This window comes from Macaca fascicularis, chromosome 8, assembly GCF_037993035.2.
Source record: "Macaca fascicularis isolate 582-1 chromosome 8, T2T-MFA8v1.1".
In the NCBI taxonomy this organism is placed as follows: domain Eukaryota; kingdom Metazoa; phylum Chordata; class Mammalia; order Primates; family Cercopithecidae; genus Macaca; species Macaca fascicularis.
In genome coordinates this window covers 153,738,326-153,763,590 of record NC_088382.1, presented here as the reverse complement: position 1 = coordinate 153,763,590, position 25,265 = coordinate 153,738,326, and the positions used below count along the sequence as shown (strand labels likewise).

Here is a 25,265-nt window from a genome sequence, read left to right as displayed (position 1 = left end):
AGGCTGAGGCAGGAGAATCGCTTGAACCTGGGAGGCAGAGGTTGCAGTAAGCCACGATCGAGCCACTGCACTACAGTCTGGGCAACAAGAGCGAAACTCCGTCTCAAAAAACAAAACAAAACAAAACAAAAAAAACAAAAAGCCAACAATGATTTGCAAAACAAATGCCAATGAATGAAGTTGGCTCCTTTACCTCACATTTATACACCATTTACAAGAACTGAAAAATAATCAAAGATCTAAGTTTAAGACCTAAAACCAGAAAATTCTCAGAATAAAACATAGGCAGGCCAGGCGCGGTGGCTCATGCCTGTAATCCTAGCACTTTGGGAGGCCGAGGTGTGTGGATCACTAAGTAGGAGTTCGAGACCAGCCTGGCCAACATGTGAAACCCTGTCTCTACTAAAAATACAAGAATTAGCTGAGCGTGGTGTCACATGCCTACAATCCCAGCTACTCGGGAGGCTGAAGCAGGAGAATCACTTGAACCTGGCAGGTGGAGGTTGCAGTGAGCCGAGATCACACCACTGCACCCCAGCCTGGACAACAAGAGTAAAACTCTGTCTCAAAAAAAAGAATATACACCAATTGCCAATAATAACGTGAAAAGATGCTTTAGTTTCATTAATCATTAGGTAAATGCAAATCAATATGAAAATGCAATGCCACTTCACACCCACTAGGATGGCTGTAATCTACAAGATGGACACTAGCAGGGGTGGGGGTGGTGGCTCACACCTGTAATCCCAGCACTTTGGGAGTTCAAGACGGGTGGATCACCTGAGGTCGGGAGTTTGAGACCAGCCTGACCAACATGGAGAAACCCCATTTCTACTAAAAATACAAAATTAGCCGGGCATGGTGGTGCATGCCTGTAATCCCAGCTACTCAGGAGGCTGAGACAGGAGAATCGCTTGAACCTGTGAGGCGGAGGTTGTGGTGAGCCGAGATCACGTCATTGCAGTCCAGCCTGGGTGACAAGAACAAAACTCCATCTCAAAAAAAAAAAAAAAAAAAAGATGGACACTAGCAAGTGTTGGTAAGAACGTGGACATTGGAAGAAGCCAAAATATTTGTAAAAATATAAAATGATTAGTGGGGCATGGTGGTACACGCCTGTAATCCCAGCTACTCGGGAGGCTGTAGAAATTAAAAAGTTTCCTCTTCAAAAGTTCCCTTGTTAAAAAATAAATTATAAGTGTTTCTTTTAAAGACTAACTTTCTTCAAGCCACCTTGCTTTGTGCTAATAACTCTTTGTTAAGCCCTATCCTATGTAGCTGTTTGATATAGAGGGATAAAGACATTCTATGTCCTTGTATTTTAACCAAGATACTTGTGTTAAACATGCTCCCAGGCACATGGTACATTCTATGTCCTTGTACTTTAACCAAGATGTTTGTGCTGGATGTGCTCACAGGCACGTCCGGGCTTGCGGTCTATGCTCCTTCATTCCTTATTTGGGAGTATTATTACTTTTCTAAGTCCTTTAGTAAGCAACTTCCTCTTTTCCTCTGTTCTCCATTGCTTTTACTTATTTAAAAAAGTTTTTAAGCTGTTAGCCCATCGGGTTCAGTTTAGATTGTGAGGTCTGGCTCCAGCCAGCGGAGACAGGACAGAGTAGCAGATACAAGCTGCCTAAGAGATAAAAATTGCTTCCCTCCTTTATTCAGGTATGTTGTCACCCTTGTTCCATCTGCAAGAAGCACCCTTTCTGCAGAAAGTAAAATTGAGTTGCTGAGAGAACTTTTTGTCCGAATGCTGATCTTTCCTTATGGTACCAGGGAACAAGCATTCTGCTTCTAAACAAACATTTCACATAGAACAGAGGCTAAGCCTGGGGAATCACTTGAACTTGGGAGGTGGAGGTTGCAGTGAGCTGAGATCTCACCATAGCATCCAGCCTGGGCTACAGTGAGACTCTGTCACACACACACACACACAAAAAAAAAAAAAAAAAAAAAAAAAATCAGGGAGGGAGAAACATGGAGGCTGAGCCCATGTCATTACTGAAAAATCAGAACAGAAATCCTGCCTTCCTAACAAAGCCGCTCGCATGGTTCCCTTTCAACGCTCGCATAGGCAGGGAGGATTCTGCACAAACCACTCAGAACACAAGCGAGGTATCCTTTAGCTCTTTCCCCCACGTATGTATTTTCATGATTTGTGCTTTAAGTGACTGCCAAAGTCCTGTTAAAAAAACAATTGAGGCTGCCAGGTATGGTGGCTCATGCCTATAATCCCAGCACTTTGGGAGGCCTAGGTGGGTGGATCATCTGAGGTCAGGAGTTTGAGACCAGCCTGGACAACATGGTGAAACCCCATCTCTACTAAAAATACAGTATTAGCCAGGCGTGGTGGTGCGCCTCTGTAATCCCACTACTTGGGAGGCTGAGGCAGGAGAATTGCTAGAACCAGGGAGGTAGACGTTGCAGTGAGCCGAGATTGCACCACTGTACTCCAGCCTGGGCTACAGTGCAAGACTCCATCTCAAAAACAACACAATTGAGGTCAAAGCCCAGCTAAAATGCCTGGAGGGTGACTTTGTATCAGATGTCATCTTACAAAGAGAACAGGAGACCACAACAGAGAGTTCTTCTTGGAAAATAGGAGACTGACAGATGAATCTCCCTTGCTGATTTAGCAGACGAGGCCCCTGTGATGCCTACCTAGGAGGTGTTCCTAGGGCTACTGAGAGGCGGGTGAAACCAGCCAGGCTTGGGTGGGAACTGCAGGCATCCACCCAACCTCAGAGGTATTCGCTGGAGAAAGTGACTAGAGGCTCCAACCTCTGGGACAGGGGGCTGAAGACAGGCAAGTTAATCATGAGGCTACCAGTCACAGTGTGGTTCCTGATAACCCCCATCCCCACTGAGCCTCAAACAATGCTGGACACAGAGAACATAAGGCCACCCAGCAGGCGTGCGCTTCCTCTACAGAAAGTCTAGAAACTGCCTAGGTGCTCACCCTGGGAGCCCTCTGCCTGTTCCGCAACTGTGGAGCCCCATGAATAGACTAAACCCCAACACCAGGGGCCTCATGTCAAGGGGAACCTCCCGCAGGAAGACATGCCCCAGTGAAGAGGCAGTGGCCTAGAGTGGGGCACAGGGAGGGCACTCTCCTCGGGACCTCCCAGACAACAGGCCATTTGGGGACATTGTACTGAAAGGACCCAGGCCCTCAGTTGATTCTAAGATGCTGTGGCTTCTGCAGCCAGCACGGCTGATTCCCAAGGCCCGTGCATGGTTGTGTGTGACTGTGGCACCTTTGCCTTCCTGTGACCAGAGGGCTCTCTAGTCGCAGCACCAAGGTCTCTGACATGGCCCTGGCATCACCAGAAGGCCACAGGTTTTTCCTTTCTTTCAGAACAGACGGTGGTCTTCCCAGTTCCTTTCAGAGTCCTGGTACGACAGCCTACTTCTCTCCTTGCTGGCCCATCAGTGCCCTCTCCCGTGGGGCTCTTGTCCCCATGCCCCACCTGCTCCACTGTGTTGCCTGCCCGGCCCCTCGTGGGCATCTCACCTGGGCTGACTCAATCCGAGGAAGCCAGGCCGGGTGCTCCTCCCTGCTCCATCCCAATCCCACACCAAGGCGCTGGCCTTCCCTGGGCCCCTGCCATGCCTCCTCTGCAGGGCTCCAGCTCCAGCCTCTTAGTCCTAGCAGTAAAGATGGTGTCAGGTGGTTTCTGGGTGCCTCAGCTCCTGTCAGGCCCTCAAACCATGGCCATGGTGTATTCTCCTTCCCAGCACCACTCCTGGCACAGTACCACACAGCAATGCACACAGCCCTCCGAGCCTGCATGGCACCCTCCAGGGCTGAGAGTGCACCTGAGGCTCACCTCCCAGGGCTGATGCAGCAGCAGAGCCCTAGCTGGCAGGAATGCTAACCAGTAAGTGGACTACAGCAGCCCTTGCCAGGGAGGAGGTGAGGGAATGCCAAACCCTGCAGGCAGAGGCTTCTCGCCCCCATGCCCTGGGGCCCTACATGGACAGGGGGCCAGGAGCTCAAATAGCTGCTGAAACAGACACTCGTTTATTTCCCCGGAAGGAGGCAGCATGGGGTCCTTGGGGAGTCTCTGTCCAGCTCAGACAGGCAGATCTCACTTCCAGAAGAGCACATTCCAGAAAAGTAGCCAGCAGGGGTAGAGGCCCAGAGACAGCAGTGGGAAAAGCAGGGCACCGTAGGTGTGGTGCTCCAGCACACCCTGGGCCAGCGCTGCCAGGAAGAGCTGCCAGCCCTCGGCCAGTGACAGTGGCGCCTCCTGAAGCTCCCGCCACAGGAACAGGCTGCCAAGGAGCGTGGCTGCTGGGCTTGTCAGCACCAGCAGGGCAGCATAGAGAGTCCTGGGTGGAGAAGCAACATCAGGGTAGGCTCCATGGTGGGGGCATGGACACCAAGTTGGGGGAAAGGGCTACTGAATGAGGGTACGGTCTGTGATGAGGGCACAGGCGTTGGGGGAAGTGGGGCTGATCCATACATACCGGGGCCCATGAGGCTTGGCAAGCGCAGCGGCGGGCACCATGGTGGTGGCCAGCAGGAAGCCCAGTGAGAAGTTGGTGAGCGCGATGCAGCCCAGCTGCAGTGCTAGGTAGATCAGGGCTACCAGCTTCAGTGCCATCCAGCCCCTGTCTGGGGCCTGTGTGCTTACCACCCTGCAAGACAAAGGGCTCAGAGACAACCCACAGACTGTCTGCATGTCCAGGGGACCTCTAACCCCACCCCCCAGCCAGCCCAGCCGCTCACCGGTGTGTGTTGTGGGGCAGGGCCAGGCCAGCCGCATAAATCGCCAGCAGCGTCAGCACCACAGCCTCAGCCTCTGCCACTGGGAAGTGCTGGGTGGCCACGTGTTGGCCCAGCACTGGCAGGACATAGAGGGCCAGTCCCATGGCCTGCGAGATCAGCAGAGGTGCCACGAGCGAGGCCAGCCCCACACCCTGCAGGGTACACAGGCTCTTGGAGATGGGGCCAGGGGATCCCCAAAGACCACCACCATCCCACCAGCTGAGGCTAAGTTGCAACACTAAACGCCAGTCAGACCCTGGAAGCCCACTCCAACAACAGAAGGGGATGCCATCACCTGTGATGGGGGAAGGGGGACACTGGGGCCAGGGGCCCCCCCGGGCTCCTCAAGGCCCACTTCGGCCTCATGCAGCTGCATCCACAGTTCCAGAGCGTAGCCCAATCAAGGACCCCAACAAGAGGTGTAATGGGATCTGCCCAGAGGGGGACCCAGGGCTTACCCCTGTACCCCACCCCCCATCAGAATGGAACACTCTCCCCAGCCTAGAGTTGAGGAGACTGGAGGCTGGTCACAAGTAGATGGCAAGGGGCAGAGGATATCTTGAGACCAAGGACCAGCAGCAAGAAGCCGGCAGCGGGCATGTAGAGGCCGATGGAGACGAAGCGGGAGAGGGCGGGGAGCAAGTAGAGGAAGAAGGACTGGTGTAGGCGCTCCAGGAGGTGGTTGAGCTTGCGGAACATGCCCTCCAAAGCCCTGTCAGGTGTGGGGCAGGTTTATGGCTGGCCACAGCCACCAGGCCATCCCCCACTCCGCCCCAGCTGGACATCATCCTGGGCATGGAAAGGGGGGACCAGAGACTACTTACTTGCCCACTGCCACCAGGTCATACTTGTACTGGCGGAAGCTATTGATGCCCCGCAGGGTTAGGGCCTCCACACGGTAGCGCAGGAAGAGGCCATGGGAGCCGTGGGGGCGGCCGGAGGCCTGCCGCAGAACCATGAGCAGCAGTGTCTGCAGGCCCTGCAGCGGTCCATCCAATGACGTCCAGTCCTGAGGCTGCAGCTTTAGAGGTGCAGGACAGGATGAGACAGGCCCTCCCACAGACCCTGTGCCCTTCAGCCCTCAGGCAGGCAGGCAGCCCCACCTTGCCCTGAAGCGTGCACAACAGGCCCCCTTTCTGGCAGAAGGTCTGGAAGAGATTGAGCAGGTCAAGGTTGGGCAGCTGCCCGTTGAGCCCCTCCACAGCCACATCGAGGCTGGTGACCACATCACTGCTCAGCTCCAGTGCCACGGCTGCCTGAATGGCCCCAGCTCGGCCCTGCAGGGGTGACGACTGCATGCCTGTAGGAGCAAGTGAATGAACGCTGATGGGGGATCTGGTGAGGGCAGTGAACCTGAGAGGCAGACCAAAGCATGCAGGACAAGAGAACCTACCAGTGACATTGACATCGTGGTAGGCTTCAAGCCAAGCCTCAGTGCCCAGAAGGTCATGTTCTGTTACCAGGAAGATGATATCTTTGGCCCAGTAAATCTGCCCTGGAGGCCAGAAGCAGGATCAGCAAGGTCTGGGGCACTGACCAAACCCCTCCATGGCCAGCAACCCTGAGCCTCACCCCGGAAGTGGGCAGCCAGTGCCAGCAGCAGCCCCACAGCCTGGCTGTTGGTAGAGTCTGAGCCACAGGGCACGGTGAGCACAAGCGACTCCGTGCTGGCAGCACGAGGGGCCCGCAGGATGCCGTATACGTTGGTGCCTGACACCATCTGTATGCAGTATGGGGGGGGACCTCAGTGTAACTGTGGTAGGGCGCTGAAGCCCCCCCTTTTCTAGCCCTCCAATGCCCACCAGGGATTTCCCCTCCCACTGAGCTTCCTGGCCCCATGACACCCGCCAAGGTGATACCCAGCCCAGACCCCTCCCTCCAAGGTGCTTTCTGGGCCCAGGCACACCCCACTCCCCCAGTACATAGCGCTCGTGGGTCTCATCTGGGAAGGGCAGTTTCCGGGAGAAACTCTGCGTGTAGACCTCCAGCCCTACTGACCGCATCGTCCGTTCAAGCCAGGCCACTGGTAGAGCCCTGCAAACACGAAGGGAGCCTATGAGCAGAGCTCCCCGGCCTCAGCCACCACTGCTCGCCCCATACGCCCTGCTCTGCCGCTCACCCCGACTTCTTGCGGTGGGCAGCGAAGTCCCGTGCAAAAGCCCGGGCACGGTCTCCGCCCGCAAACTGCTCCTCCACCATGGTGGAGCCCATGGCGTTCTCCGACATGTAAGTGCGCTGGGTCAGCGGCGGGAAAACCAGCGCCAAGAACCAGGCGATGCCCGCCACGTAGCTCAGCACGCTGTGAGAGAGGACGGAGGGGCACCGGAGCGTCAGCGGGTCCTGAGACGCCGACCCGAGGCCACAGCCTCCGCACCCGGGGTCGATCGCGCGGGTCTGAGACCTAAACCCGGAGTCCTGGCATCGGGACGCCGGACCGGAGGGCTGAGCCTGGGCCTGATACCCTCAGTGCTTCCAGAGGGCAGCAGCGGAAGGGCGCGAGCAGCCGGAGGGGAGCGAGCAGCCGGAGCGGCCCCGGCCCTCGATGGGCACCGCGCAAGGGCCGCCGCCAGCGCGAGTTCCAGGGCTTTCGGGTCCCCGCCTCCCCGGGCCCTGTTCTCACCACAGCGGCGCGTTGAGGCGCAGCACGAGGCGGGCGAGCGCGCGCCGGCGAACGGGGTCCGACAGGAGGCCCATGGCGGGGCAGGGCGGCGCGGCGACGGACCCTCTGCCGTCTCCGGACCCTCTGCCGCCTCCAACTACCGCCGCGGTGCCCGCAGGCTGCTCCTGTCAGACCCGTGGACCGCGCTCGCCCGCACTTCCGGTCCCAGCGGCGCCCGCGACGGCGCGCATGTCCGGAGCACAAGACGCGCCCCCAACACCCCGTACTGCCGGCGGCGCGCAAGCCCAGACAGCGGCTGGCTGCAGGGTGGGCGGTGCTGGTGAAGCCGGAAGGACGCGAGCGGGTTGGGGAGTCCGCTAGGCGCTGCCCCCAGGAGAGTCGGACCCGCAGTGCACCGCCCCGGAGGGAGGCAGGTAGCCCTACAGTCGGAGGAGAGCAGAGAAGATGCCCGACAGCAGGCCGAGCTGGTCGGGGCAGCGAGCTATCGCCCACTGGAAGGCCCGCAGGAGTCAGAGGTGATGAGCCGGGCAGTATCGCGGGAAACCCACCCCCGATATTCGACGTGGGTCCTTTTCTATTTTCCCTAAGTGGGGCTGGTCTGAGAAATAAAGGGAAAGAGTACAAAAGAGAGAAATTTTAAAGCTGGGTGTCCGGGGGAGACATCACATGTCGGCAGGTTCCATGATGCCCTCCAGCCATAAAACCAGCAAGTTTTTATTAGCAATTTTCAAAAGGGAGGGAGTGTACGAATAGGGTGTGGGTCACAGAGATCACATGCTTCAAGGGCGACAAAAGATCACAAAGCAGAAGGCCATGGCGAAACTCGAATCACTAATGAATTTCCATGTCCGGCTGTGCACGCATTGTCAGGGTTCAAGAGCAGAGAACCGGTCTGACTAGAATTCGCCAGGCTGGAACTTCCTAATCCTAGCGAGCCTGGGGGCGCTGCAGGACACTAGGGCACTTCATCCCCATCTACATCTGCATAAGGCAGACACCGCCAGAGCGGCCATTTCAGAGGCCTCCCCTAGGAATGCATTCTTTTCCCCCAGGGCTGTTAATTATTAATATTCCTTACTGGGGAAAGAATTCAGCGATACTTCTCTTACCCGTTTTCAGTAACAAGAGAAATATGGCTCTGTCCTGCCTGGCCCACAGGCAGCCAGACTTTAAGGTTATCTCCCTTGTTCCCCAAGATCGCTGTTACCCTGTTCTTTTTTCAAGGTGCCCAGATTTCATATTGTTTAAACACACATGCATTAAACGAACAATCTGTGCAGTTAACGCAATCATCACAGGGTCATGAGCTGATATACATCCTCAGCTTATGAAGATGATGGGATTAAGAGATTAAAGACAGGCATAGGAAATCACAAGAGTATTGATTGGGGAAGGGATAAATGGCCATGAAATCTTTTTTTTTTTTGAGACGGAGTCTCACTCTGTCGCCCAGGCTGGAGTGCAGTGGCGCAATCTCAGCTCACTGCAAGCTCCGCCTCCCGGGTTTACGCCATTCTCCTGCCTCAGCCTCCCGAGTAGCTGGGACTACAGGCACCCGCCACCTCGCCCCGCTAGTTTTTGTATTTTTTTAAGTAGAGACGGGGTTTCACCGTGTTAGCCAGGATGGTCTCGATCTCCTGACCTCGTGATCCACCCGTCTTGGTCTCCCAAAGTGCTGGGATTACAGGCTTGAGCCACCGCGCCTGGCCGTCCATGAAATCTTTACAATTTATGTTCTGTCATGGCTTTAGCGGTTACCTCTGTTCGGGGTCCCTGACTTCCCACAACAGGGCAGGTGGGTGGAAAGCCGGCGGCGGTCAGAGAATGGATGCCAAGCGATACTGTCAATGACTCAGGACGTCCCAGTGGAGTCACAGCATGAGCCCAGCACCAAGGTTTTCTGAGTCAGATGACCGCAGAGATGCTGATAGCACTACTGGCCAAAATGGGCTTCACTAGAGCTGGGGTGTGTGCAGTATAAAGTAGGGGAGCATACTGTCCCTGTCCAGGCCAAGAGATCCTTGGAATATTAGGGGAGCAGCAGCCCCAGGGTCCACACTGCAGGAGCTGGTAGTCAGGGCTCCGGCAGGTCTGTGGGCCAGAGGTGAATGAAGGGGTAGTTTGCTCAAGAAGAGGATGCACTTTGGGAAGGTGAGGTGGGAGGATCCTTTGAGACCAGCCTGGACAACAAAATGAGACCCAGTCTCTACACACAAAAAAATTCTTTTTAAATTAGCCAGGTAGGTGGGACATGCCTGTAGTCTTAGTTCAGGAGGCCAAAGTGGGAGGATCACTTGAGCCTAGGAGATTGAGACTGCAGTGAGCCGTGATCACACCACTGCACTCCAGCCTGAGCACAGAGCAAGACTATGTCTCAACAAATAAATAGTGGTGGGCAGAGAGAAGGGTCAAAACTGAAGACTCCATGTGAGAACAATTTTTTTTTTTTTTTTTTTTTTGAGACAGAGTCTTGCTGTCATCCAGGCTGGAGTGCAGTGGTGCTATCTTGGCTAACTGTGACCTTCATCTCTGGTTCAAGTGATTCTCCTGCCCCAGCCTCCCTAGTAGCTGGGACTACAAGTACCTGCCACCACACTAATTTTTGTATTAGTAGAGATGGGGTTTCACCATGTTGGCCAGGCTGGTCTCGAACTCCTGACCTCAAGTGATCCATGAGAACAGGTAATTTTTGTACTTTTATTTTTTTTAGATGGAGTCTTGCTCTGTCGCCCAGGCTGCAGTGCAGTGGCACGATCTCGGCTCACTGCAACCTCCGCCTCCCCGGTTCAAGAGATTCTCCTGCCTCAGCCTCCTGAGTAACTCAGATTACAGGCATGTGCCACCACCCCCAGCTAATTTTGTATTTTTCGTAGAGACGGGGTTTCACCATGTTGGCCAGGATGGTCTCAAATTCCTGACCTGAAGCAATCCGCCTGCCTCAGCCTCTCAAAGTTCTGGGATTACAGGTGTGAGCCACCATGCCTGGCTGTTGCATTTTTTAGAGCCCAAGGTAAGCAGCAGGAAAAGCCCAAGGGGCTCCAGGCCATAGTCCAGAGGCCATGGGACATGGCCCCCACATCTCTAGGTTGGGTACTCAGAGCCAGCTGAGTTCTCCCTCAGCCCTTTGCTCAGGGCCCCGGATGTGCCAGAGTAAGGGTAACAGATTCCTCAGTCCAATGACCTGCTCATCTTGCCAGGCCCTGCCTCCTGCTCAGCTGCCTTGAGTCCTTACTGGGACATGTTGCTTTTTCCACCCAGGACCTCCCCCACAGCAACCCCCTAATCCACTGTTCTTTTCAGGGTTTGAATTAGGCTACACAGAGATAGGCAGTTCATGTGTGGGCGAGGGGCCCTGGTCATCCCCAGGAGCCAGCACCAGACCAGGCTCTGCCAGGCTTCACATGGCTCTGAAGTGCTATTGGGTGATTAACGTACAGTGAGGGTTGTGTGGGCAGAGGAGGGTTTTATTCTGGACATGGGTGGCTGGGTGGTCAGTCCCCCAGCAAGATAGAGGCCTCACGCACATGCTGCCTGACCACTCTGTCCAAGAGGGTGTGCACATCTCGAGCAGCCTGGGCAGCAGCCTCCAACACCCGCTCCAGGTGGTCCTCGTGCAGCCGGGCATCCATCTCAAGCAGCGCAATCTGTCCTGAGGCTGGCAGCAGGGCCAGGGCCAGCTGGGGGCCACCAGCTGCTTCCTCCACATGGCTGAGGTCCGCCAGGGCTGTGCCGTCCACAAAGCCAGCTGAGCACGCACACACAAAGTCTCTCATGGGTATCCCAGCATCCAGCACTGCCAGTGTGGCCGCATTCACACAAGCTGCATAGGTCCCACCATCTGCCTGTAGCACCTGCAGGGACCCCAGGGTGTGAGTCTATCAGACTCTCTCCCCAACCCCATCACACCCACCCCTCCCTGGATTGACACTGCAGCCGGCTCACCTGCACATAGATATCAATCTGGGAACGTGGGTGCAGCTGTGTAAGGATGGCTGCCTCGAAAGTCTGGCGGAGCTGCAGGCCCATCTCACAGGACTTCCGGTCCCCATGTGGCCGTCGCTTGCGCTCACCTGTGCTGAAGGTCGCTGAACTATATTGACAGTTCACTAGGGCCCTGTCCGGCAGGGCTCGAGCCCGGGAACCCCGGATCTGGAAGAGGACGGACACATGAGCCAGGCCCACTCCTTCCAGCTCACACGCCACTGTCCTCTGTGGGTCTGCCTCTCCCTCCACTTTCAATGCCTCAGCAAGGGGCAACTACATTACCTCCAAAACAAAGCCCCCTGTTTTGCACTGTCTTGCATGTGTTGCCCTCTGGCATCTTTTAATTGGCTTCCTTGTGCCCATCCTTGCCCCATTCCCTGCCAACCCAAGTTTACAAACATCAAGGCTGATTCTGTCTCACCTTCACACTCAAATCCTAATTACCTTACAAAGGTTTCACATTACATATGAAATAAAATCCCAAATCATTTCCCTGGTCTACAAAACCCTAATTCCTCACCTCCCCGGGAACTCTCAACCTTATTTAGAGTTATCCCCTCTTTCCCCACCAGCAGTCTTTCTGTTATGCATGAGTGCCTTGCTTGTTTTCACCACCGTGGTCTTCGCCCTCCTGGTTCCCTCCGCCTGGAAAGCAGAGCTCCTACCCTCATGCGCTAAACAAACACTCTTTCAATACCTTCACTGGCCAGGCACAGTTACAGCGCTGGAAACACAGCAATGAAACCAGAGAGTTTTATGTAGTTTCTGTCCTTAGGAAGCTTATGTTCTAGCGAGGAAACGGGAAAATGCTTAAGCAAAATAGGCATTTGAGATTGTAGATGCACAAAAGACAAGGGTTTATTGTAGGGAGAGAAGTACCGCATGGATAAAGCCGTCTGAGAAGGAGTGACGTCGGAGTAGAGCTGAGAGGAGAGGGAGCGAGTGGGGGAGTGCCTGGCACGTTGAAGAGCCGCAAAGAGGAGGGAGAGCGCAGGCACAGAGACCGATGAGAAAGGCAGGACCACCGCGCAGCACACTAAAGACTTGCGTTTACTCCGAGTGAGATGCAGTGCTGAGCATCGGCTGTGTAGACTGAGGCGCGCCGGCCGCACCTCTCAAGTCCCCGAACCTGTGCTCAGCCCGGCTGCCCCGCAGATCCCGCGGTCACGCGATTCCCATCCCGCACGCCCACTCGCCTCGTGCGGGCCGTAGACCACCGCCAGCGCCTTGGTGTTGCCCTGCTCGATGTAGGCCGAGCCGTCAGCCTGCGCGAACACGCCCATCCGAGCCTGGATCTTGCGCAGCTCCCCGGCGCGCCGACCGTCCACCCGGTAGCCCTGGTCCGACAAGAGCTCCAGCCCCGCCATGCTGCCCGGCCGCCAGCTCCGCTCTCTGCCTAGTTCTCTGATTCGCGGGAGAACTACAGCGCCCTGCGGCTCCGACCTCCCCAAATCTACGGTTTCCGGCGGTCCGCTATCACTTCCGGTTCCGGGGAGCTACAGCTCCCCGCGGTCCCGACCTCCCTGGATCTACGGTTTCCGGCGGTCCGCTGTCACTTCCGGTCCCGGAGAACTGGAGTTCCTCGCGGCACCGACCTCCCTGGATCTACGGTTTCTGGCGGTTCGGCTTCACTTCTGTCTCCGGGGAACTGCGGTGGCGCTGTCGGGGAAGCAGCGGTTGAGCCCGCAGCCGTTCCCGGAGCTGTGTCCCGGGTGCCAGGAGGTGGGCGCCCGCCGAAGGAGAAATTCCCGTCACGCCCTCGGGACCAGTGGTGCCTACATTCAGCCCTTCCCCGCGCCCCAAGTGTGGAAGTGGAAGGATGAACCCAGTGGGTTGCGACACTGACAGGAGAAGGCATAGAGCGGTGCTAGAAAAGTGACCAGGCTGGTGTCCCAGGATGGTCCACACCTGGCACCTCTCCAGTCCTCTCATGCCCTCCCTTTACACCGGGCTTCCACACTGCAGTCGAGTGGGCCTCCCTTTTCCTTTTGAGGTTGCAGATTTCCTCATCCTTTCCAGAGAGGGGTTGTGTGTCTGTTTATCTCTTGCCACTTAACCTCAGCGGCTTCAAATAGCAATCATTCTATTATTATGTCCTGCAGTCTTGGGTTATCTAGGCTCAGCTAGGTAGTTTGCACGTAGGCTCTCTCCTACAGTTGCTGCCAGATGGTGGCTGGGGCTGGAGCCATCCTAAAGCTTTCTCTTTCACATCTTTGGTGGCTGATGCTGGTGGCTGGCCAGGACCTCATCTGTGGCTGTCAGGCAGCACACCTACCTGTGGCTTCTCCATGCTTCCTTGCAATATGGCAGCTGGGTTCCAAGGGTAGCCTTCCAGGACAATGAGATGGACAACATGTGCATGATATTTTTAGAACCTAGCCTCAGAAGTCACATAGTGTCCCTCCTGCCAGACTCTGTGGGTCAAGGCAGTCAGACACATCTACCCAGGCTTAAGGGATGGGGACAGGGACCCCACCCTTCAGTGAGAGGAGTGTCAATATTAGACTGTAGGAACAGCAGGTGGGCTGGGGAAATGCAGTCTGCTGCAGGGGCCCAAGTTCAGCATCCCCTTAGAGGTGGTTATGCTCTCCTGAAAGACTGAGAGGCATGAGAATGAGTGAGCAAGCCACAGCCCTGCTGCTGCAGCTGGTATGAGGCCATGATAGGCCACTATCCTCTGCCACTGGCCACCACCGATTCCCCACCCTTGGCTCTGCAGCCAGACACTGCGTACTGTGGAGCAGCCCAGGCCCTTCTCCCCTTGCAGTCTGAGCTCTTCCTGTCCCTGTTCTTACTGGGTCATTTTGTTTGTTTTGTTTTTTTGAGATGGAGTCTCACTCTGTCACCCAGGCTGGAGTGCTGTGGCACAGTATCAGCGCACTGCTCCCTCCACCTCCTGGGTCCAAGTGATTCTTGTATCTCAGCCTCCCAAGTAGCTGGGAAGCTGGGATTACAGGCACCTGCCACTATGCCTGGGGAAGGTTTTTGGTTTTTTTTTTTTTTTTTTTTTTTTGGAGACGGAGTCTCACTGTCACCCAGGCTGGAGTGCAGAGGCACGATCTCAGCTCACTGCAACCTCCAGCTCCTGGGTTCAAGCGATTCTCCTACCTCAGCCTCCCAAGTAGCTGGGATTACAGGCATGCGCCACCATGCCCTGCTGACTTTTTTTTTGTAGTTTTAGTAGAGATGGGGTTTCACCATGTTGACCAGGCTGGTCTTGAACTCCTGACCTCAGGTGATCCACCTGCCTCGGCCTCCTGCCACTGCACCTGGCCATTACTGGGTCGTTGTTTCGACTGTCCACTGACAGTCCTTGCCACATGCAGGAAGACTAGACATCCAGGGAGCTCTGTGGACTGCCCACCCTAGTTGTGTAGCAGTGACCATAGCAACTCAGGAAAATGAGGACGATGTTGGTATTCAGCCTAAGTAGCCCAAAGTAGGCCAGTGATAGCTGCTACTTCAAGATCAGTGGAACCTTTGCTGTGTTCCCTGGTGGAAGTATTCGCCTTCAGGAACTAGGCCTCCAACCTGGCAGCATTCCAGGTTTAGGATTATGGGGCCACTGCTACCTCACACTTTTGGTTCTCTGATCCTCGTACTCCAGCTTTAGGGTACACACATGGGTCGATTCAAATTTTGGAGGCCTAAAGCTTATACAAATTCAGGGGCCGTGAGGAGTATCCTCAAGATCCCTCCGGAATAATCAATTTGCTAGAAGGACTCACTATAGACTCACGGCTAAGATTATTACACAGAGAAGATAGTAAGTCTGAATCAGCAAAGAGAAAAGGTGCATGGGATGAATTCCACAGGAAATCAGGCGTGAGCTGGCCAAGTGCTCTCCTGGTGGACTCCACAGGAAGAAGCTGGAGCTGTGTGTGTGAAATGCTGTCTGCCAGGGAAGCTTCTTAGACACTCAGCACCCTGGGGTTTTATGGAGGGAAGGTTACATACACAGTCTGTGCCAAGCATGTGCCCAAATTCCAGACCCCCAGAAGCAACACAGGCGTTCAGCATGAGCCATGTTTGTACAAACAGTCTAGGCACAGTGAGACACGCTTTCCAGAGAATGGAGGGAACCATCCCAAAACCCAAATTCCCAGACACCAACTCTTCAAGCTTGCCTGTGAAGAAGAGCTTCTCAGGCCTGCCGTTAACTCGTCTACGCAGTCTTCTTTTGAAACATAAGACAAAATTATATATCCAAAACTAAGTGAATAGTGAGAAAAGAAGCCCCAACACAAACATTTTAAAAGTTGACAAATACTACAAACATCACAAAATGCAGAAAACCTACAGGTTTCCCCTACATTTCTTTGATGCATTCTCTGATGCTCTGTTAAGATGACAACACTTGTTTTTTTTTTTTTTGAGACGGAGTCTTGCTCTGTTCCCCAGGCTGGAGTGCAGTGGCACGATCTCAGCTCACTGCAAGCTCCGCCTCCGGGGTTCACACCATTCTCCTGTCTCAGCCTCCCAAGTAGCTGGGACTATAGGCACCCTTCACCACGCCTGGCTAATTTTTTTTTTTTTTTATTTTTAGTAGAGACGGGGTTTCACCGTGTTAGCCAGGGTGGTCTCAATCTCCTGACCTCATGATCTGCCCGCCTCGGCCTCCCAAAGTGCTGGGATTACAGGCTTGAGCCACCATGCCCGGACGACAACACTTTTTATAATGTAACCTCCTATATGTAGAAAGAAGGTGGCAGATGCGGTGACTCGCGCCTGTAATCCCAACACTTTTGGGAGGCAGAGGCAGGTGGATCCCTTCAGTCTAGGAGTTCAAGATCAGCCTGGACAACATGGCAAAACCCCATCTCTACAAAAAATACAAAAAATTAGCTGGACATGGTGGTGCATACCTGTGGTCCCAGCTACTTGGGAGGCTGAGGTGGGAGGATCACTTCAGCTGGGGAGGTCAAGGCTGCAGTAAGCTGTGGTCCTACCACTGCACTCCAGCCTGGGCAACAGAATGAGATGCTGTCAAAACAAAAAACAAATAAACAAAAACCAAGAAAGAAAATGATTTAGTTTCTCCTCTCACATGTTTGATCAAAATTTAATTTTATTACTTATAGTTAAGTTGCTTTCAGGTAAAAGCTCCTTTGGGTAATATGTACATTTTTAGAATTGTCATTAAATTTGAGGAAATCGCTTATCAAATTTTTTCCACATGTGAGCCATAACATTTCAGGTGTTGGCTGGGTGAGGTAGCTCATGCCTGTAATCCCAACACTCTGGGAAACTGAGGCAGGAGGATCGCTTGAGGCCAGGTGTCCGAGACCAGCCTGGGCAGCATAGTGATACACTATCTCTACAAAAAAAAAAAAAAATTAAAAATTAGCTGGGCATGGTGGCACACACCTGTAGTTCCAGCTACTTGAGAGACTGAGACGGGAGGTTGGCCTGAGCCGAGGGAGTTCAAAGCTGCTGTGAGCTATGATCGCTCCACTGCACTCCTGCCCGTACCACAGAGTGAGGCTCTGTCTCAAAAAACAAACAAAAAACCCCAGAACCCTCCCCCCAAATAAAAATGAATTTGAGTTTGGGTTTTCTTGCTTGTGACTACTCTTAGATCCTCTTTGAGTTGACACTTGGCCAGTGTCATCAGCTTGTTGTGTTAACATGGAGCCGAGGGAGATGGGTGTTTCTGGAAGCCATTTCTACACCAGAATGACCAGCGACAGCATAACTGTATCAGGAAGTGACTGTTCCCACCAAGCCCAAGCAAAACGTACCCTCAACTCAGCCTCCCAGGAGCTGGACCCCACAACGCCCCCTCCAGCTCTGTGCAGCAGGGGAGGGGGTAACTGATGGCAGGTTGCAGGGGGAAGAGACAGTTTTAGCTGGTTGTGGTTAAAATATCTCACTTTTACAAATTTTATGAAATATATGACTTGACTCTGTAAATAGTTTGCTGGGGCCCAAGCTGGGAAGGGGCTGTGGGACTGAGGATCCTGGAACGGATTCCCGAGATTCCTAGTGAACCTGTTTCTCGAGCTCCAACTCCTTAGGGCAGCACAGGCGCATCCCAGCAGAAGTGCCCCGCCCTGGAAGGGGCTGACATCCAGCTGGCAGCGGGGCAGGGCCTTCAGCAGACTGTGCCACTATTCTGTTGGGCCGAGAAGGGTTTGAGAGACCAGTGAGTCCCAGGGATGTGAGCTCATTGCCACACAGTAGGCACTAAGGTGGGTTGTTAGGATTTTTTTTTTTGAGATACAGTCTCACTCTGTCGCCCAGGCTAGAGTGCAACGGCGCGAACTGGGATCACTGCAACCTCCGCCTCCTGTGTTCAAGCGATTCTCATGTCTCAGCCTCCTGAGTATCTGGGATTACAGGCGCATGCCACCGTGCCTGGCTAATTTTTGTATTTTTAGTAGAGACAGGATTTCACCATGTGGACCAGGCTGGCCTCAAACTCCTGACCTAGTGATCTGCCTGCCTTGGCCTCCCAAAGTGGTAGGATTACAGGCGTGAGCCACTGCAGTGGGCCGGTCGTTAGTATTTAGCATGGTCCAGTGGGAGGTAAGCTTGGGATAGAGGTGGAGGAGCTACAGGCAGGAAGAGCAAAGTTGGTTCAGAGTAGGTGTTGGTTCTGGGAAGAACAAATCGCTGCTCCTCCAGGGGAGGGGCCTGAGGTCTTTGTTGTTGTTTTTTGAGACCCAGTCTCGTTCTGTTGCTCACGCTGGAGTGCAGTGGCGCGATCTCAACTCACTGCAACCTTCACCTCCTGGGTTCAACCGATTCTCCTGCCTCAGCTTCCCAAGTAGCTGGGATTACAGGTGTCCACCACCATGCCTGGCTGATTTTTGTATTTTTTAGTAGAGATGGGGTTTCACCATGCAGGCCAAGCTGGTCTCCTGACCTCAGGTGACCCGCCTGCCTCGGCCTCCCAAAGTGCTGGGATTACAGGCATGACCCACCGCGTCCGGCCCAAATTTATTTTATTTTTTAATTTTTTTGAGACAACATCTCACTCTGTTGCCCAGGCTGGAGTGCAGTGGCTCGATCTTGGCTCTCTGCAGCCTCGACCTCCTGGGCTTAAGAAATCCTCCCACCTCAGCCTCCCTGGTAGCTGGGATTACAGGTGCCTGCCGCCACCCCCAGATACTTTTTTTGTGTTTTTTTGCAGAGATGGGATCTCGTTATGTTGCCCAGGCTGGCCCTGAACCTCTAGGCTCAAGTGATCCTCCCGCCTTGGCCTCCTAAAGTGCTGGGATCGCAGGCATGAGCCACTGCACCCAACCAATATGTACAATATGTATGCATCAATAAAAAATATAAAGAATCCCACTATTCTCTTTCTTTGTCTCATCATTTTTGTAGAAAATTGGACACTTTAGGCTGGGTGAGGTGGCTCATGCCTGTAATCCCAACACTTTAGGAGGCTGAGGCGGGAGGTCAGGAGTTCGAGACCAGCCTGGTCAACATGGTGAAATCCTGTCTCTACTGAAAATACAAAAAATTAGCCACGTGTGGTGGCACGCACCTGTAATCCTAGGCGCGTGCCTATAATCCCACCTACTTGGGAGGCTGAGGCGGAAGAAGCACTGGAACCCAGGAGGCGGAGGTTGCACAGTGAGCCAAGATCGCGCCACTGCACTCCAGCCTGGGAGACAGAGCGAGACGCCTTCTCAAAAAAAACAAAAAAAAAAAAAGAAAAAAAACTGGATACTTTAGAGCGTATATCACATCAACTCTGGGTTAGGATTGGCCAATGGCCCTTGTGATTTTGCTCCTGGTTTTTCACGTTGTTTAGTGGCTCACCTGGGCCAGTTCCATGTGTCTGTTTCCCCCACAGTGTGTAGCTTCTAATATTTCTGCTCAGCTCCCCGCTCCTCCTTATTTTTAAGAACTTCTGGCTTCCTAGAAATCACGCCTGGGTCAGCCTAGTTTAGCGCTCACCACCAATTGGTCAAAGGTTGTGTTGAACCTCCCCAAGCCAACGAGGCTCCTGTAGGTCCCCCAATTTCTCTGAAAAAAAATTTTTTTTTCGAGACGGAATTTTGCTGCTGTTGCCCAGGCTGGAGCGCAATGGCGCGACCTCAGCTCGCTGCACCTTCTGCCTCCCAGGTTCAAAGGATTCTCCTGCCTCAGCCTCCCGAGTAGCTGAGATTGCAGGCATGCGCCATGCCCAGCTAATTTTTTGTATTTTTTTTTTTTTTTGAGACGGAGTCTCGCTCTGTCGCCCAGGCTGGAGTGCAGTGGCCGGATCTCAGCTCACTGCAAGCTCCGCCTCCCGGGTTTACGCCATTCTCCTGCCTCAATCTCCCAAGTAGCTGGGACTACAGGCGCCGCCACCTCGCCTGGCTAGTTTTCTGTATTTTTTTTTTTTTAGTAGAGACGGGGTTTCACCGTCTTAGCCAGGATGGTCTCGATATCCTGACCTCGTGATCCACCCGTCTCGGCCTCCCAAAGTGCTGGGATTACAGGCTTGAGCCACCGCGCCCGGCCCATGTTTTGTATTTTTAATAGAGAGGTGGTTTCACCATTTTGGTCAGGCTGATCTTGAACTCCTGACCTCAGGTGATCCACCCGCCTCAACCTCCCAAAGTGCTGAGATTACAGGCATGAGCTACACACCCAGTCCCAATTTATTTTTATTTATTTATTTATTTTTGAGGTGGAGTCTCACTCTGTTGCCCAGGCTGGAGTGCAGTAGTGTGATCTTGGCTCACTGCAACCTCCACCTCCTGGGTTCAAGCAATTCTCCTGCCTCAGCCTCCCAAGTAGCTGGGATTACAGGCACCCGCCACCATACCTGGCTCAATTTTTCATTTTTAGTACAGACAGGGTTTCTCCATGTTGACCACGCTGGTCTTGAACTCCTGACCTCAAGTGATCCACCCACTTCAGCCTCCCAAAGTGCTAAGATTATAGGCGTGAGTCACTGCGCCCAACCTTCTCCCAATTTCTTTCTGTGTCCTGACCAAAAAATCAGAGGTCCTTGACCATTTTGTGACTCATAAGCCACAGGTTTTTTCCAGCAGGTTTGAACCCACACTGGGACCTTGAACATTCCCAGGCACTAATAAAGGTATCTGGGTTTACAAGAAAGAAACTGGCCTGGCCCTGAGCCAAATGCTTTAAATCCACACAGAAACTCCATACCCCGGCCCCCTTGCTGCGGGTACACCCGGGCAGAACACCCCTTTTCTCTCGCTGTCTGTTTCAAGGACTGCTGCCGCTCTCTGTCCCTGTGTTCCCCTCATTCATGCTCTGGACTAGTCACCCTGGCGTTTAGTGCTTCTTCCTTTGGAATCCCAGTAGGCTCCATCTTGTGACAGTTCGGGGCACTCCCTTGGGGGAACTCCCATGCTGCTGCGTTTGGGGTGACTCCAGCCTGGGGTTTGGTGGGATGAAGCAGCTCCGTCCTTTGCTGATGGATGTGTATGTGGTTGGAAAGTTTTCCAGTCTGCTCTGCATTCAGCAAGTGTGATGGGCTAAATAACGACCTGAAGATACTCAGGTCCGAATCACTGAAGCCTAAGAATGTACCTCATTTGGCACAAAAGACTTTGCAGATGTGATGAAGTGAAGGAGCCTGAGATGGGGAGGTGATCCTGGGTGACCCAGGTGGGTCCCTATAGGAGGGAAATGGAGGGAGATTTGACTACAGGAGAAGAGAAGGCTGTGGGATCGCCTGGATAGAGATCAGAGTGATGCGGCTGCAAGCCAAGGAGTGCCGGCTGACACCAGGAGCTGGAAGAGGCAAGGCACATGCTTTCCTCTGGAACCTCCAGAAGGAACCATTCGTGTAAAAGCCTTGATTTGAGCCCTATAAGACTCATCTTGGACTTTCGGTCTCCAGGACTGTAAGCTAGTAAGTTTCTGTTCTTTTAAATCTGCAAGTTTGTGGTGATTTGTGAGGGCAGCAATAGACAGCCAGCACGCCCAACCACTCAGCCTGGGTGCAGCCTGGCACCCAGGTGCAGTGGCTTCTGGACACCCAGGGGTGAATGCAGTATCTGCAGGGTCCTTTCTTTGTCGTCTCTGTCCCTGGTTTTCAGCTACACTCCAGGCCGGCCTGCCATTTCATTTGCTGCTGTCAGCTTTTTCCTACTTGCTTTGCACTGAGCTTCCCACAGCCTGCCATGCACCTTAGGCACGATTTTCCCACACTGTGCTTCCTAAGGAAGGCGGCCCCATGCAGCTACCAGCCCTGCCACCGCCTCTCACTGGGGCAGCATCTGTGGAGCTGGGGTAGGGCGTGGTGGCCTCTGCTTCTCCCAGAGTGAGACCCCTGTGCTGCGGCAGGTGTTGGGGGACGGGAGGCCTCGTCTTCTCTGCGTGTCCCTCCCTGTGTGGTGCCTCTGCCTTGCAGCCGGGAGCCGGGAGGAAGGAACCCTTGTTCTCAGCTGCACCTCCTGGAGTAGAGCTTTTATGACAGGGAGCCAGGGATCAGCGGGGAGCAGGCTGAGCTCAAGCCCCACAGAGTGCCCCTGTTCTGACCAAGGCTTAGTAGATCTTCTTGAATAAATGCTTCTTGCTTTGCTGTATGTCCCTTGGTCAGTTTCCAAGGCAAGAGGGCTGCACAGCCCGCTGGGCGTCCTGCCCTGTGTGGGGTCCCAGGTGGAGGCCTGGAGCACACAGAGTGTCTCTTCCCCACCCTCTTCCTGCACAGGCCAGTCAGATTCCAGAGCATGAGAACCGGACTTGCTTCCCAAGGGCCAGGGCAGCGTGTCCATCTAAAGCGGCAGCATGGTGGTGGTGTCAACTGAAGAATGGCGAGGTTCATGCATTTGGAAAGGAGAGCTTTATTTCTCATAAAGGGTTGCAGCCTGCAGGGCGGCCATTCTGACCAGCAGGGAAGTATAACCTCCAGTGAGAAGTCAAAAACAGACACTTCATGGGAGGGGCAAGGGGAACAGGAATTTATGCTGAAGGGAGTGGCCAAATATACATATTCAATGAGCTGTAAGAGGAGTCATGAATATTTATGAAAGGGGAGCACACAAACGCACAATTGAGCTTCACACCTCCCCATGGGACTCATGTTCAAAAAATGGTGGCATTATCATGATCTGAGGGTGGGGTTTTCAGGTTTCCAGCGTCAAATGGTGCAGCAGAGGACACGAAACCCCTCCCTGTGCTTCCTCAGAGCCACAGAGCCACTCCATGGCCAGTGGTCTCTATCAGGAAGGAATGCAGGCTGGCAGATCGTTTCGGCAGGTTGAACCTCCGCCGCCCAGGTTCAAGTGATTCTCCTGCCTCAGCCTCCCAAGTAGCTGGGATCACAGGCATCTGCCACCACGCCCGGATAATTTATGTATTTAGTAGAGATGGGGTTTCACCACGTTAGTCAGGCTAGTCTCAAACTCCTGACCTCAGGTGATCCATCCACCTCAGCCTCCCAAAGTGCTGGGATTATGGTGTGCGCCACCGCACCTGGCCAGCACATTTTCTCTCTTTGTTCATCTGGAACTGTCTTTATTTCACTTTCATTTTCAAAAGTGGTTTTCCTAAATACAGGATTCTTGCTCGACAGTGTTTTTCTGACTTTGAGTACGCCGTCCTATTGTCTTCTGGTCTCTGCCGCTGCTTCTGAGGAATCAGGTGTCAATCTTATTTAGGGTTCTCTTATATGTGATGAATCATTTTTTTATCTTGTTACTTTCAAAACTTTATCTTTGTCTTTGCTTTCCGGTATTTTTACCACGATATGTGAGCTCCCGGAACCTGCCCACATTCCTTGCCATGAGACTCCTCCAGCAGTGGAGACTCTGCCCTGGGTGGAATCTCTTTCATGCTTTGAGTTTTTTCCACTGGAAAGAGACCTGTCCTTTGAAAGGATCACCTGATTCGGTTAGGCTCACCCAAGACCATCTCCTTTATCCCCCAGCAGTGTCAAGCGACATAACCTAATCATGGCAGTAAAGTCCATCTTATTCACAGTCCTGGGGATGATGCAGGGCACGTACAGCAGGAAATCCTGGAAACCTTCTGATAATTCTGCCTATCACGCTCTACCCTCTGGCTTTCAGAGTGTGTGAGTTGAAAGTTGACACTCTGAGCCTCTCATTCTTTTTTTTTTTTTTTTTTTGAGACAGAGTCTCACTCTTGTTGCGGAGGCTGGAGTGCAGTGATGCGATCTTGGCTCACCACAACCTCCGCTTCCCAGGTTCAAGCAATTCTTCTGCCTCAGCCTTCCGAGTAACTGGGATTACAGGCATGCACCCCCACGCCCAGCTAATTTTGTATTTTTAATAGAGACAGGGTTTCTCCTTGTTGGTCAGGCTGGTCTCAAACTCCCAACCACAGGTGATCCACCCGCCTCAGCTTCCCAAAGTGCTGGGATTACAGGCATGAGCCACCACGCCCAGCCAAGCCTCTCATTCTTTTGGGGTAGAATCTCTCCAACTATCAGAAATACTCTACTCGGGGCTGGGCTTGGTGGCTCACACTTGTAATCCCAGCACTTTGGGAGGCCGAGGTGGGTGGATCACCTGAGGTCATGAGTTTGAAAACAGCTTGGCCGAAAGGGTGAAACCTTGTCTCTACTAAAAATACAAAAAAATTAGCCAGGCGTGGTGGTACACACCTGTAGTCCTAGCTACTTGGGAGGCTGAGGCAGGAGAATTGCTCGAACCCGGGAGTCGGAGGTTGCGGTGAGCCGAGATGGCGCCACTGCACTCCAGCCTGGGTGACAGAGTGAGACTCTGTCTCAAAAAAAAAAAAAAAAGAAAAAAAAAGAAAAACTCTACTTTGGCCAGGTGTGGTGACTCACACCTGTAATTCCAGCACTTTGGGAGAACAAGGCAGGAGGATAACTTGAGGCCAGGAGTTTAAGGCCAGCCTGGGCAACATAGTGAGACCCCGGGCTGGGCACAGTGGCTCATGCCTGTAATCTCAGCACTTTGGGAGGCCGAGGTGGAGGGATCACGAAGTCAGGAGATTGAGACCATCCTGGCTAACACGGTGAAATCCTGTCTCTACTAAAAATACAAAAAAAAAAAAACTAGCTGGGTTTGATGGCGGGTGCCTGTAGTCCCAGCTACTCCGGAGGCTGAGGCAGGAGAATGGCGTGAACCCGGGAGGCGGAGCTTGCGTGAGCTGAGATCGCGCCACTGCCCTCCAGTCCGGGAGACAGAGCAAGAGTCCGTGTCAAAACAAACAAACAAACAAACAAACAAACAAACAAACATAGTGAGACCCTGTTTCTACCAAACAAACAAACAAATAAACCTAGCCAGGCATGGTGGTGCATGCATCTGTGGTTCCAGCTACTTAGGAGGCTGAGGTGGGAGGATGACTTGACCCTGGGAGGTCAAGGCTTCAATGAGCTATGGTTGCACCACTGCACTCCAGCCTGAGTGACAGAGTGAGACCCTATCTCAAAAAAAAAAAAAAAAAGTAAATAAAATAAAAAAAGAAAAATACTCTACTCCATTTTTTTTCTTAATTATAGGAATTATTTTATTTTATTTTATTTGAGACAGAGTCTCGTTCTGTTGCACAGGCTGGAGTGCAGTGGCGTGATCTCAGCTTACTGCAACCTCTGCCTCCCGGGTTCAAGCGATTCTCCTGCCTCAGCCTCCCAAGTAGCTGGGATTACAGGTGCCGCCATCACACCTGGCTAATTTTTGTATTTTTTTAGTAGAGACGGGGTTTCACCATGTTGGCCAGGTTGGTCTCGAACTCCTGACCTCAGGTGATCTGCCCGCCTCAGCTTCCCTAAGTGCCGGGATTACAGGTGTGAGCCAACACGCCTGGCCAATAATTACTTAAATTGTCATGATTTCTGTTGGGATTCAGTACAGTTGCCCCCAGTCTCCTGGAGTAGTAGTCTCAGGGGTGCTGCCCCCACTCGCAAAGGTGAGGGGCCCTGCGATGGCTTCACTCAAGGAGCCACAGGGAAGGGAGCATGAGAATCCCAGG

At 53.4% G+C, this 25,265-nt stretch overlaps 2 protein-coding genes and 1 long non-coding RNA gene across 8 annotated transcripts; 1 reads left to right on the top strand and 2 right to left on the bottom strand.

The window, feature by feature from the left end:
- Positions 1-4,007: 4,007 nt before the first annotated feature.
- Positions 4,008-7,604, bottom strand: GPAA1 (glycosylphosphatidylinositol anchor attachment 1). 4 transcript variants are annotated; one of them, XM_005564314.4, is made up of 12 exons: positions 7,401-7,604; positions 6,900-7,079; positions 6,703-6,814; positions 6,353-6,500; positions 6,174-6,275; positions 5,884-6,080; positions 5,605-5,801; positions 5,339-5,492; positions 5,076-5,171; positions 4,742-4,932; positions 4,480-4,665; positions 4,008-4,341 (listed from the first exon to the last, which is right to left on the bottom strand). In XM_005564314.4, exons 1-12 carry the CDS (start codon positions 7,472-7,474, stop codon positions 4,098-4,100), a joined length of 1,881 nt encoding a protein of 626 aa, XP_005564371.1. In that variant the 5' UTR covers positions 7,475-7,604; the 3' UTR covers positions 4,008-4,097. The 4 variants fall into 4 exon arrangements, 2 of the variants coding, with proteins under 2 accessions (XP_005564371.1, XP_005564372.1); XM_005564315.4 differs by having other exon boundaries at positions 4,480-4,650; XR_012416779.1 differs by lacking the exons at positions 5,076-5,171; positions 5,339-5,492.
- Positions 7,605-7,686: 82 nt separating this feature from the next.
- LOC123575323 (uncharacterized) lies at positions 7,687-10,379 on the top strand. Of its 2 annotated transcripts, none has more exons than XR_006700626.3 (2): positions 7,687-7,915; positions 10,111-10,379. It is a non-coding gene; the product is annotated as an uncharacterized lncRNA (long non-coding RNA). The 2 variants fall into 2 exon arrangements; XR_012416781.1 differs by having other exon boundaries at positions 7,687-7,962.
- Positions 10,380-10,843: 464 nt separating this feature from the next.
- EXOSC4 (exosome component 4) lies at positions 10,844-12,859 on the bottom strand. Of its 2 annotated transcripts, none has more exons than XM_073999752.1 (3): positions 12,264-12,859; positions 11,343-11,549; positions 10,844-11,251 (listed from the first exon to the last, which is right to left on the bottom strand). In XM_073999752.1, the coding sequence occupies exons 2-3, from the start codon at positions 11,424-11,426 to the stop codon at positions 10,892-10,894; spliced, it is 444 nt and encodes a 147-aa protein (XP_073855853.1). In that variant the 5' UTR covers positions 11,427-11,549; positions 12,264-12,859; the 3' UTR covers positions 10,844-10,891. The 2 variants fall into 2 exon arrangements, with proteins under 2 accessions (XP_073855853.1, XP_005564370.1); XM_005564313.4 differs by having other exon boundaries at positions 12,581-12,859.
- Positions 12,860-25,265: the final 12,406 nt, after the last annotated feature.